The 13,980-nt window shown below is 39.1% G+C and overlaps 1 protein-coding gene across 3 annotated transcripts in view; it reads right to left on the reverse strand.

Moving 5' to 3' along the window:
• LOC127807400 (protein DA1-related 1-like) overlaps positions 1 to 9,610 on the reverse strand; it is a 56,815-nt gene extending 47,205 nt beyond the window's left edge. The window contains exons 1-4 of one of the 3 annotated variants that reach the window (XM_052345219.1): positions 9,471 to 9,610; positions 8,606 to 9,372; positions 7,077 to 7,234; positions 6,795 to 6,879 (exon numbers count right to left, since the gene is read on the reverse strand). In XM_052345219.1, coding sequence (XP_052201179.1) covers positions 6,795 to 6,879; positions 7,077 to 7,193 — 202 coding nt within the window. In that variant the 5' untranslated portion in view covers positions 7,194 to 7,234; positions 8,606 to 9,372; positions 9,471 to 9,610. The other 2 variants (XM_052345220.1, XM_052345221.1) reach the window with 2 other exon arrangements.
• Between the last annotated feature and the right edge of the window lie 4,370 nt (positions 9,611 to 13,980).

The following is a 13,980-nucleotide window of genomic DNA, read 5'->3' on the forward strand; positions in this document are numbered from 1 at the left end:
TATTTATATATCATATATTACATTAATATATATAAAAGTATGCATTAAATTCCAATTTTCTCATATTATCACTTGAGTAATTCCCTTATAGCAAATACGCCCTCAAACGCTGAATTAAATTGTATTTCAATACTGAAAATCCATTATTAATAACTTTAAGGTTACTCAATTTGGACAATTTTGTCCCATTGTCCTCACTGAGCTATCGTTTGATCCCGAAACCATTGAAGGGTTGCTCATTAAGCAAAATCAGAGCCCCCCTAGGGTTCCGTTGATTTTTCGAGAGTCCCCTACGACAATTCAGTTTTACAGCCTAATTAGCAGCTGTATTTTAGTTGTACCGAAAACTGTTCCAATTCGATTTCTTTCGATACCATAAATCCTATCTCGAAACGCTCGTCGAGAACCATATAATTTTCTTTAGACAATTTCACTCCGAGGCATTCCCTACAGTCGATTTGGTACTTATAACTATTATCAAGCCAATTTTTTCGGTATTCTAAACTTATTAAAATTACATGGCAACCTTGTCTAAACATGGGGTATTACAACCAACATGGTTTGAGGCTTAAACCTACCCTTTTTTCCCCTAACCTCATGGCCATAGGTCTTAAGATCACTTTGCACATGCCAAACATTCACATAGAAAGTTAAAGAACAACTTACTACATGCTAGCCACCGTCCCATGGGGCTCCCTTACCTTAGATTTTTGGATGCTTTGGAACAAGGTTGCTTTCAAGAGTCCTTAAGCTTCCAATACCCTAAAAGAAATGAAACCCCCCTTTGAATCAATCAAAATCTTAAGGCTAGGAGATAAGAAGACTAAATCTTGAAGTAGATTAAATCTTGAAGACTAAGAGGACTCTTCTCTTTACTCAAAGAAGTTAAACTCAAGAACATACCTTCTTTCTTCCTCCCTTCTTTTTCCTTCTAGCAAATTCTCCTCTCAGCCAAGCAAAGTTTGGCCGTCAACCACAACCTCCCTATTTATACTACCTCTCCCAACATTTAAATTTGATCTAATCTACTTCAAGATTTAGTCTTCTTATCTCCTAGCCTTAAGATTTTGATTGATTCAAAGGGGGGTTTCATTTCTTTTAGGGTATTGGAAGCTTAAGGGCTCTTGAAAGCAACCTTGTTCCAAAGCATCCAAAAATCTAAGGTAAGGGAGCCCCATGGGATGGTGGCTAGCATGTAGTAAGTTCTTCTTTAACTTTCTATGTGAATGTTTGGCATGTGCAAAGTGATCTTAAGACCTATGGCCATGAGGTTAGGGGAAAAAGGGGTAGGTTTAAGCCTCAAACATGCATTTGTCATCACATTTATGTTATGTTCATGCTTACATACCATGCACCCTTATTGAGCTTTCGAGCTCATGAGGTTTATTTTACCTCACTTGTAGATGGTACGTCTTCTAAGGGAAAGGGAGTGATGCTTATATTGTCATGCCATTTTAAGGGTTTAAGCATAAAATTTTGGGGTTCCAATATTTGTAAACAATCTGATTTTGTGGATGTATAAAGTTGGAAATGGGTTTCTTGGTGCATGTCTCACAGAAAATGTATTTGAGGTGGAAAAACAGCAAATAAGGGAAAAAAATTAAATTTTTTAAAAAGGATATTTCAGGGGCTGAAGGGCATTTCTGGAAAATTTAAGACTTTTCTGAAAAAAAAATATGGTTATTTTGAGAAATTACTTGAGAATTTTTGGAGATTTAAAAGCAATAATGGGCCATTATGAAGGCCTAAATTACTTTGAATAATTTGGGAAACCAAGTGGAGTTTTAAAAATTGGGGGAAGATTAAAGCAATTTAAAATAAAGTTTGGCAAAGAGTAGGGTATGTGTTGGGCCCTTACATTGTTAATCGATAAATTTGCTTAAAGGGAATTTTTGGAAATTCTAAGGCAAATAATGGGCCTAAATTGGGCCCAAGTGTTTATAAATTATACAATTTGGCAAGGGAGGGATTTTTCTTTAAAATTCGAAATTAAGGACCAATAAAGGAAGAAGAATTTTTTTTAAAGTCCCTTGACCTTTGTCGTAGTTCGTCAACCTTAGGGATTTGAGGCGTCATTAGAGTAGTGCTAGTTGATCCTGGGATAGTCATCCTCAGGCTTTGAGTTGGCCTAAGAAGGATGATGACCACCAAGGAGTTTGGGTTCTTGCCCAGAACCTGAGTGGACCGAAGGGAAGAACGAAAGCAAGTTCCCATCTAAGGCGTTTCCCCTTAAAAAACATAGTCCAACTCTTCTCAAAATGCCCCAAACGTGTGAGTGGTTCGGTGACTATTCACGAGTAACGCCCGTAAGTGGGAGCGGGTCGTTATATTTCCCTTTATACTCTAAGGGGAGTGTCCACTAGTAAGATCATAAAAGTAGATGGTAAAGCACAAGACAACGACCTGTCAAAACTCATTGACAGTGGAAGCACACATAGCTTCCTTGATGAAGGCGTAGCTAAGAGGCTTCATTGCAGACTAACAGGGACTCGACCATTGTCTGTTACTGTCGCGAATGGACAGAAAGTAATTTGCAAATCAGCCTGTATGGGATTTTGTTGGCAAATGCAGGGGGAAGTCTTCGAGGCTGACTTAAAACTCCTCAGGTTGGGAGGCTGTGACATGATCTTGGGTGTGGACTGGATGAGAGAAGTAAGCCCCATTTGCTTTCATTTTAAGAAAATGGAAGTTACTTTTGAAAAAGGGGAAAAAAAAATTACTATCACTGGCAGTGCGAAGGTTGGTACTTGCAAACTTATCTCAGGAAAGAGATTGCATAAGCTATCCAAAAACAAGTGGACATAGGTGACTCAACTGTTCTCGATGCAAGTAGTTAACTAGGAAGAGGAGGAACCGGACTATGGTGGGAAACTTATGCTAGACTCAAAGAGGAATGGCTCCATTCCCTGGGAGGTAAACCAATTGGACTTACTTGATGTACTCTTAGCTGAATTCAAGGATTTGTTTGAGGAGCCTAAGGCTCTCCCACCCCCTAGACCCTTTGGACCATACTATAAACCTTAAATCCAATGTCGAGCCTGTTAACATTCGTTCTTACCAGTACCCCCCAAAACAAAAAGCTGAGATCGAACGCATGATAAAAGAAATGTTACACCAATTAGTTATCAGACCTAGCATCAGCCCATATGCCTATCCTCTACTTTTAGTAAAAAAGAAATACGACAGTTGGCGGTTTTGTATTGACTACCGCCAACTCAACTCTCTTACCATCAAAAACAAGTTCCCTATTCCAATCATCGAGGACCTATTAGATGAGTTACATAGGGGTAAAGTTTTCTCTAAACTCGACATCCGTTCGGGATATCATCAAATCCATATGAACCCCCAAGATATCCATAAAACAGCCTTTAGAACCCACCAAAGGCACTACAAATTCTTGGTAATACCCTTTGGATTAAGTTTAACTAATACACCCACAACCTTCCAAGCCCTCATGAACTAAATATTTGAGCCTTACCTACACCAATTCATTTTGGTCTTCTTCAATGATATCCTAATTTACCGCCCCAATTTTCCTAAACACCTAGAGCACTTAAGGATAACTCTACAAATCCTCAAATTCAATAAGTTGTTCATCAAGAAGTCCAAATGTGCCTTTGCACAAACCCAAGTGGAATATCTTGGCCATGTTATATCTAAAAAGGGAGTGAGCACGAACCCCCAAAAGGTGGCAGCAATGACTACTTGGCCAAGGCCAACGAACGTGAAGGCCCTACGGGATTTTTGGGCTTTACAGGCTATTACAGAAGGTTTGTTAAAAATTATAGCATCATCAGCAAGCCATTAACTAAGTTGCTGAAGAATTATGGGTTTCTTTGGGGTGATGAAGCTAAAGCCGCCTTTGACAGGCTAAAGAAGGCCCATGAGTGAGGTCCCTACATTGGGCCTGATTTCAACTAACCATTTGTACTAGAGACCGATCCTAGCAATTATGGGGTTGAAGCAGTGTTAGCACAAGGGGGTAGACAACTAGCCTTTATCAGTCAGGCTTTATCACCAAAGCACTTGGGCCTCACTGTATACGAGAAAGAACTACTAGTTGTCCTAATAGCGGTAGAAAAGTGGAGGCACTATTTAGAGGGGAGTAAAGTCATTATCTGAACAGACCATGAAAGTCTAAAATTCCTATTGCAGCAGAAACTCCATACACACCTCCAAAGGAAAGGTATGTCTAAACTAATGGGTCTTAATTATATTATCCAATGCAGGAAGGGACATGAGAACAAAGCAGCAAATGCCCTTTCCTGCTGCATGGAAGAAGGGACTTCGACGGCAATGACTTCTGTTATACCTAAATGGTATTTGGAAGTGGCATCCAATTATGAGAAGGAAGACTGGACCAGAGATCTAATCGAGCAATTGACCCTAGACCCAACTAGAAAACCGAGCTATTCATTAAGGAATGGACTGCTAAGGTACATAGAGAAATTGGTGATTGGAGATGATGAGTTGCCACGACGAAAGATCTTGACAGCCTTACATGATTCTCCTATGGGAGGCTACTCAGGGGTTTAGAGTACTTACAATAGAGTCCATCAATTCTATTGGTCGGGGCTAAAAAAGGCGGTGCAAGAATATGTGAAGGGATGTGACATTTGCAACCGATGTAAGCATGAGAACATCCACCCCCTAGGGCTGCTACAACTGTTGCATATGTCAGAGCAGGCTTGGTCAAGCATCGGCATGGACTTTGTTGAAGGATTGCCCAAGTCAGAGGGCAAGGACTGCATACTGGTAGTCGTGGACAGATTTACGAAGTGCGGCCATTTTCTAAGCCTAGCACATCCCTTCAGGGCCCAAGAGGTTGCACGGGTGTTTCTAGAGCAGGTGGGTAAATTGCATGGATTGCCCCAAGTCATTGTGACAGACCGAGACAAAGTCTTCACAAGCCTACTTTGGAGGGAGCTAATGAAGTCATTGGGCACACAACTCCATATGTCATCTGCCTACCACCCGAAAACAAATGGACAAATAGAATGGGTCAATCAATGTCTTGAAACCTATCTCCGGTGCGTGTGCTTAGTGCACTCGACAGGGTGGCACAAATGGCTACCCTTGGCACAATGGTGGTACAACACCAACCACCATTCCACCCTAAAGATGACTCTGTTTGAGGCACTATTCGAGTACAAACCACCACTGTTACCCATTAGTGGAGGTCCTAATTTGGTGGCCACAATTGATGATTATTTGGATCAGCAGCAGTAAGTCATGCAAACTCTAAAGAAGGAATGGGCAAGTGCCCAAAACCGGATGAAATAGTATGCTAATAAGAAGAGGAGCGAACGATCCTTCTCAATTGGGGACCGGGTATATTTGAAACTGAGGCAATCGTAATTAAAGACCTTCTCTCCAAAGGTAGTGACTAAACTCAATCCCAAGTTCTATGAGCCTTATGAGGTGCTAGCCTAGGTGGGAAAGGCAGCGTATAGACTACAACTACCATAAGAGACCTCCATCCATTTAGTTTTTCACGTATCACTTCTCAAACCCTCTCCAAGCAGTAGTCCAGTGAGTGTTACCCTGCCCCCGATAGTTCCAGAGACCCAACAGGTGGTTGAACCTGTAGCTATTGTGGGCAAGAGAGTGATCTGCAAACAAAAACTACCCCTTACCCAAGTGTTGGTGCGATGGTCCACCCTACACCCCGAGAACAACACATGGGAGTACTTACTGGACTTACTCCAACAATTCCCAAAGGCGGTAGGACTACTAACTCTTCTTGAGGACAAAAAGAATTCCAAGGGGAGGGGAATTGTCATGTGATAACGGTAGCCGTGTAATAGCCTATTAGAAGAAGGGTAATAGTATAATAAAAGGGGCAAGCAGTTAGAAGGATAGAAGAATGTAGAAGATCGATAGTTAACTGCATATAATTCAAATATTAGCGCCACTCCTCGAGAGAGGTATATAAGCCAACACACGTAACTGGAGCGGGTATGCTTGAATACAATTGGATCTCATTTCTCTCTCTCGTATTCTCTCTCAATTCTCTCTCTTTCTCTCTGTATTCTCTCCCTTTCTTTCGGTTCGCAATTCCTGCGCGAGAGAATCCCTTGTCAAAATCAAGTTCTAACACATACTAAAACTTTTATAGTTACAATTGGATCATACCAAGAATTTGTACTGAGCCCGTACCCCTTGTTCTTGTAATGCATGAAGTCATAAAGCTTTGGTATATATTATTTTCACATCATATGTCTTGGTAGTTGGTATATTATTTGCGACCATGCCATACAATCTTGTTGTCAAGTAACTAACCATGCACCTCCAATTTTTGTATTCAATGTGTAAGCCCATTTGAATGATTGATTCTTTGTTTACTGAGTCTAGGGTTCCCCATCTAGAATAGGAGGACATGGTACAAATACAATGATGATCATGAGATGTAATACCCATGGCACAAGAGAACAAAAGGACTAAAATAAGAATATCACAAGTATTATCGCAGTAGTAAGGAGATTAACTGAATTGAACATCACTATATCATCAAAAATGTATAGTTCTAAAGGACAAGAATCATACTCAACCACAGACCAATGCATTGTGCCTTGACCCAAAGCCATTTTATAGTAATTTACCCAAAAAAAATCCATTTTTGCCACTTCTAATTATTTGATTGCGAGTTGATAAACATTACCATTTCATCATCTAAATTTGATTGCTAATCCGAAGTACAGAACAAGCTAGCTAGAATATTTGTCCACATCAAAGAACAAACTATCTTTCCAAAAGTAGTCATGGATATCATCACATAGGAAAATATTACTCACCAACAATATTATTCCTTTTATGCTCCTCCTCTGAAAGGGATAGTGCAATAGCACGATCAATATCTTCCATTTCTGACCATGCATCCTATAGTGACCCAATCAAGTAGGTTAACAAAAAGACTAAGCAAAAAGAAAAAAGAAAAATGGTTGACAACAGTCAAGTTTCCCAGCATTTAACATGAGTTAAGGTACAAATAAAATAAAGAAAACAATGATCAGAAATTTACAATAGATGACAAGTAGCAAGACAAAAACTAGATGTAAGGACTAGCAAATGAATACCCCTAAACTCGAAGGATCATTCCCAATTGCATCCTCTCCATATCCCCCATTCCAATGATATTGTCCTTCTGAAATTTTGTGGCTTGAGCCCTTGAAGAATTTGCTAAGCCAGCCCATAATAAGAAATGCTATCAGTGCATGATCAAGAAAGCCTTTACCTGCATAATAATTATTTGTTCAATAAAAGAACAGACTTTATTCTGTGAGAAAAAGTGTAGAAGCAGAAATTTCAGATGCCTCAATGATACTTATAACCTTCACAGCATACAAGATGAAAAAACATATATGCTTATCAATTACGAAATATGTTAAAAGCAATATGTCATCCACTCTCCTAAATAATGAAGAATTATACAAGTATGGGAAGAAAAAAGTAGAAATCTGCAACCACTTTCCAAATAAAAATTTTACCCAAGCATGATCAAGAAAGTTGTTACCAGCACAGGAAGTATTTGTTCAAGAAAAAGAATAGCCATTATTCAGTGAAAAGTAAAATAGAACCCAAAATATTTCAGATGCCCCAATTATCCTCAGGACCTTGACAGCATACAAAATCTAAATACATTTACACTTATAGTTACGAAATATTTTAACAGCAATGCTTCTTTATATTTCTCCTAGATGGTGAAGAATTATACAAGTTCTAAAAGAAAAAGTAGAATTTTAACCAGTTTCCAAATAAAAATCATCATGGTGCATAACAAATCAGACGAAAGAACAAAGCAAATAATTTTCAGTCAAAATTTAAATTTTATAATCCGCACTGTGGAACGAATGCCACTACTAAAGAGATGTCTACAACATAAAATAAGAGTTATTATCTATCAGAACAAATGGTTGCAAAATGCTACGGGAAATGGTAACAAACATTCAGAACGCCTAAGGGACCAACGGAGGATGAAGATGATCAACCTCCCAACCTTCTTACAACTGCATCTTCGCTGGAACACTTTTATCTCTCTCACATAGCAGATTCAACTGGTAGTGCCAAAAATGGGAGGAGGCAAAATAAAGAAATTTTCATGCAACTGAATTTTAAAATACGGAAATTGCAAGCAAGAGGGATAGACCGCGGAGAAATACTGGATGGGCAATCAATTGTGATAAGGAGATAAAAAATGGAAGATGAAGTTAAGTTTGCAAATCTCAAATTCAACAACCAAGCTTCCAAATCTAATCCAAACGAAGAATATGATTTTCGTTCATGAGTAGATTAAAATAACAGAAGGAATTTAGAAAGACAACATTAAAACCACATCGAAAAAATGAAAGACAATACCAAATAGACGCACCAGCCATAATGTGCTATCCTAAACTCTTAGGTCTGATGAGAAACAAAAAAATTGCTTTTGCAAGTCAATAAAAGCTCTTATTTAGTCTTGATCTTAATATAAACAACACCTGCAAAATTTATTACCGGAAAGGAAGATTCTTCCAGCTCAATGTGCCCAGAAAATCCATGACAATTAACATATGGATTCAGGTTAAGAATAATATAAAGAAACCATTTTTCTGGATTACTGACTCACCTCAGACAGGCGAAGAATCTGCTGGCAATACAAAAGACCCAGATCAGACAAGAACCAAATCAGCCAAAAATAACATTACCAGGCTCAACAATTGCAGTCGAAAAAACATATGGTCAGCTGCGCCCGCCCTTTCTTCTTTTTTTTTTTTTTCTTTCAGTCCAAACAAGAGCCTACCGAAACAAAAGCTGTTCAAAAACTGAATTCGGGGTCCCAATCTCTAATAACAAAACCTTGGGGAAAATATACAGACACATATATATACATATACACGCAAAAGATAAAGAAAGGGAAACGCTGAGAATATCTAAGAGATCTTGAATTTTACGCAAACTTAAAGTCAAAGAATAAGAAAGAAAAACGTAGATATCTGGAGTTTTGGAGGGCTCAACCCAAAGGGGTTTGACGAAGTAAAACACATCAAACTCCGTTGGGTTGGGGGTTTTTCACTGGATTTTATTTGTCCAAAAAAAAAAATGAATATATTTGGGGAGAGAGAAAAGAAAGGGAAGAAATTGAATTTTATATGTACATGGCATGTGAGCCCTTTTGCGCTCTTTCTAAGAAAGACCCACCCACAAAAAGAGTCTCGAATAAAGCACAAAGAAACTGTTGAGGAAGGAGAAGGAAGAGAAGAGGTTAAAGGATGATTCTGTAAAAATCTGTAAATCTTTGTCAGATACGATCGACGAGCAATGGACCGTTGCGGATGAAGCGATTGGACGTGGTTGGCTCTGCCTCTGAACTCCAATCCGAGGTCAAAAATACAACTGTAAAAAAGAAGAAATTAGGAGCTTTTAGATTGGATTTTCGTATTCTTTTTTCTTTGAGGGATCGGATGGAATTATGGAAAAGAAATAATAAAAACCTGCTTTTCTTGCGATGTCAAAGCGAAGAGAGGAAGAATATATAGAAACAGAGGACGAGAGACGCAAGGAAATCCAAAAAAGATCCGGGTGCGTGGCGGGTGGGTTTGCCGGCTTTGCTTCTGCTCGCTCTCTCTCTCTCTCTCTCTCTCTATATATATATATATAAATATATACGTGTGTGTGTGTGTGTGTGTGTGTGATTTATTAATTAATTAATTAATAATCGTCGTCCAACTGCTACATGTTATGCTACATACAAGCGCCAAATTGTTAGTTCGTTGATTGTTATTCTTACATTCTAAAACAAGGAAATCATATTTTTATCAATATGTGGCACTTTGCGGAATAGTTTTCTTCTTTTATTATCAAAATTTTATTTCAACTTCATTATGCCTCAAAACATTATTTGTGTGCACGCCTAAATTGTCGGTTAATTACAAATTATCGCATCTTTGATTCTTCATAATAATAATAATAATAATATTAATAATAATTAATAATTAATCATGAATATTACATACATTTTGGCATATCTTCTAAATATTCAATAAACCCATACCCAAGTGATGTTTGACAAATTTCAAAAGAAAGATGGCTAACAAAAGCTTTCTATTTTTTTAACCACAAGAACCTAAAAATATTACCTATTAAATATATATTAAATAAATTCATCAATAAAACACTGTTACACTAATAGCTTACAAATCTCAACCATATACGAGCATAAACTAGCACACAAATTCATCCAACGAAATTTACGTACAAACATACGTCTTGTATGTATGTATACATACATATACATATATTTACATATGTATATACATATATATACCAATATATTTACATATTTATATAAACATATATAAGTATACACGTATATAGATACATAATATAACATACATAACGTAAAAATATACATATGTATACATAAATTTTAGATATATAACATATACGTGTATATATGCATATATGCATATACATATATATATGTGTATATCATATTCGCATATGTATTTATATACATGTAGATTTGTAGATGTGTATTTGTATGTATATGTATATTTATATACATACATATCTATGCATGTGTGTACAAATACTTATATATAGACAAAAGGCATAAATATGCCCTCAAATTTTGTCTTTGGAGCCATTTAGTCTCCTCAACTTGAGAGGAGACTTATCATGTCCCTCAACTCTTAATTTTGGAACAATCACACTTCTCATATTGCAAATTTGGACCAATCATGCACTGCTTTTTGTTGTTAGCATTGCACGTGAAGTCATGCACAATAGAGAAATGTGATGGGTAAACTATATTGCCTGTCGCTGACCCACCAACTAGAGGATGAGAAAGACGATGGACCGACCTTTGACCTCCATTGCATCGATTAATAGACATCCTTTGCGTGAAGAAGAACGAGGAAGACAACTATGAGACCCATCACGTTGACATAGCTTTCCTCACGCCAATCAATCAACCGACCTCTCTCGCATGAGAAAGACAATTAGGAGACCCAATGGATTGACCATCAACCTCCATCACGCCAATCAACCGACCACGCTCTTGAGAAAAAGCACAAGAAAGACGACCAAGAAACCCAATATGCCAATCTAGCCTCATTTGTACTGATTGACTGACAGTTCAACCTTCTTCGTGATTGTGTTACCTCGAGATTTGCATTGTCGAACCAACTTCATGGTGGCCTACCTCTAGCCTCCATCGCCGCCAACCCATCTCTCACATCCCTCGTAGGTGTTGTGGATACCGACCTTACTAACATATTTGTAGATGGTGTTGTAGATGAGAATGTAAAGATTCGAAAAAGAAAAATAATAAAAAAAATTAAATTAAATTATATATATAATAATTAAAAAAAAGGCAAAAATATAAAAAGAAAAGGGGGAGGCGCTCGACAACCCCCCCCCAAACAGAATCAACTCTCTCTTTCTCTCTCTCTCTCTCTTTTATTTTCTCTCTTGCTCCCTCTCGATTTTTGGCGATTCCAAACGATTGAACCATTCGATCGTCGATCAAACTTCATTTTTACCGTTAAAGTGCCCCCGATCTACAAAGAGGTAAGTATTTTGGCTTCATCTTTTCGATTTTTCTTGTTGTTTTCGTGAAATGTGGGTTGAGGCGCGATGGGGTTTTTTGGCCGGTTGTTCAAGGTCAGATCTACGAAGATCCGACCATTAGATTTCTTTGATTTTTGGATGTGATGGTCGGTTTGCTTGAGGGAGTTGGGTGGCGGTCTTGGATCACCGGAAATCGCCGACCACGGTGGCTGGCGACGTTGGCAGTTTGTTTGTCCATTATGGCCGAGAGTTTGACTCTAGATCTACGAAGATCTAGCCGTCCGATCTTTCTCATTTTGGGGTATGTTGCTCTCCTTGGTGCTGCGCACCTCGGGGTAGCCTCTGATCGTTGGAAAAATGGCCGGCGGCCTGTGAACGGCAATGTCCAGATTTCGCCCCTATTTTTGGCCGAAAATTAATTCTCAGATCTATTAAGATCTGACCGTCCGATGGGTTTCATTTTAAGATATGTTGTTATTCGTGGTGAGGGCTTCGTATCGGTATATTGATCGGCCGTTTTTGGTCGGCCGGCAGTGGTCGTTGGCGATGGCAGTTTGCTGGGAAGGAAAAGAAAGAAAGAAAAGAAAAGAAAAGGAAAAGAAAGAAAGAAAAGAAAAAGAATAGAAGGAAAGAAAATAAAATATAACGAAAAAGGAAATGAGGGCTTTTGGGGTTAGGCATGTCGGGTTAGGTTTTAGCCTAGGATAGCGGGGCCCGATTGGGTTTTAGGATGGCCCAATGTGTTGGGCATGACTGACCCAGTTGTGGCAGCCCTTGGGCTAGCCCACTCGGCTTGTTCTCCCTCGTCGCTTCTCCGTGGACCTAAGATGACTTGGTTATGTTGGTCTTACTTAGGATATCGAGATTGGTCTAATTTGGGTTCTCTTTAGGTCTCCTAGAATTGACGATATGATTGGCGAGTCATTTTGTTGATCAGAGTTCTAAGAACGAAGCCCTATTAGATGACTCGAGACCGAGTAAGACTGACCCCGAGTGCGTTCTAGGCTAGCCTATGATGATGACGTGTGTTTATTTCAAATCCTGATTTCTGATGGATTCCTTTTATTCTGAGGCTAGAATATTGCAATTTATTCATTTTAAACCATTTATTAAATTATTAATTAATTATTAAGTTTTTAAGAAAATTTATCAATTTAGTTATAAATATAAATATATATGTATTTTTTATAAAAGATGAATTTAGATAAAAATATATATATATATATTATCTATATCAAAAGAAAACTGGTTTATGGGTAAATATAGAAATATATATATATATATATTGTTATGGGCGATCTCCGAGAATCAACTGACGGGCTGGACCCGGTCCCGTAGGGCGAACCCAAAATACCCAAGGCCCAATAGGCCGGCCGGAATTCCTTAGAGGCCCGCCAGGCCCAGAGATCGAGAACCACTAATGAAGAGTCTCACGGTAAAAAGTTAGGTCGCTTGAAGATAGCGAGCTCGCTTAGGGCGAGCTCGCTCAAAACAACATCCCAGCATCATAACATCACGACTTCAGCTTCGCCGAAAGACGCGCTAAAGATTAGAACAGCTAGAAGACCGCGAGATAATCGAAGTGATATACACTTGCTTATCAGAAGTAATTTAAATCCCTGAAGACAAGGAACCTATCCCTGATATTCCGAAACCGATAAGGAAAACGCCATCAACGGAATAGACTTCTTCCATACTTAGAACTTATTCGAATTGTAAACAACACGACTCTATTTATAGAGAAGGATACGCCACTGTAAAGGGATCGATGACTGAATTACATACTGTGACTCTGCTAGAATAACCAGAGAACAGTCGTGGACTAGGCATCATTCGGGCCGAACCACGTAAAAATCTCTTGTGCTTCTTGTTTGTTCTTTTGCTTTTGTTCCTTACTCTTCGGCACCTGTTATCGCATTGTGGGTTCTCGAACTCCGGTTGACGGTTCTCGTACGTCAACATCTTGGTGCTAGAAGAAGGGCCCATACTGATCGATAGCAATGGCAAGAGAAAGGAATGCACGAAGCTCTGATGCAATCGCCGATTTACCAGAAAATCGTCACAACCAACCGCATAACGATCCGCCTGTCGGAGGGTCCGTTGCCCCAGCAATGAAAACTTTGGTTCCACTAATTACCGGAGTCACTGACTCTGCTGGAGTGCCCCCGCGGGCTCCGACTCAACCTGCCACCCTAACCGTCAGAGCAGAGGCGATTCAGGCCTGGCAGCAACGTCAGGAGGCATTAGAAAACACCGTAAGGCAGCTCGCTGAAGCGGTCAGGGCCCTTGCCCGGGCCCAGTCGCAAACGATCCCGAGACAGCTAGAACCACCATCACCCCGGAGAGATAGCCACCCATGATAGGAAAGGCCCCCGCCAAATGGAGAAGCTGACAGAGTTCCCTCGCCAGAAGGGTCAGTAAATTCCTCTA

The sequence above is a fragment of the Diospyros lotus genome, chromosome 8 (assembly GCF_014633365.1).
Source record: "Diospyros lotus cultivar Yz01 chromosome 8, ASM1463336v1, whole genome shotgun sequence".
Taxonomy (NCBI): Eukaryota; Viridiplantae; Streptophyta; class Magnoliopsida; order Ericales; family Ebenaceae; genus Diospyros; species Diospyros lotus.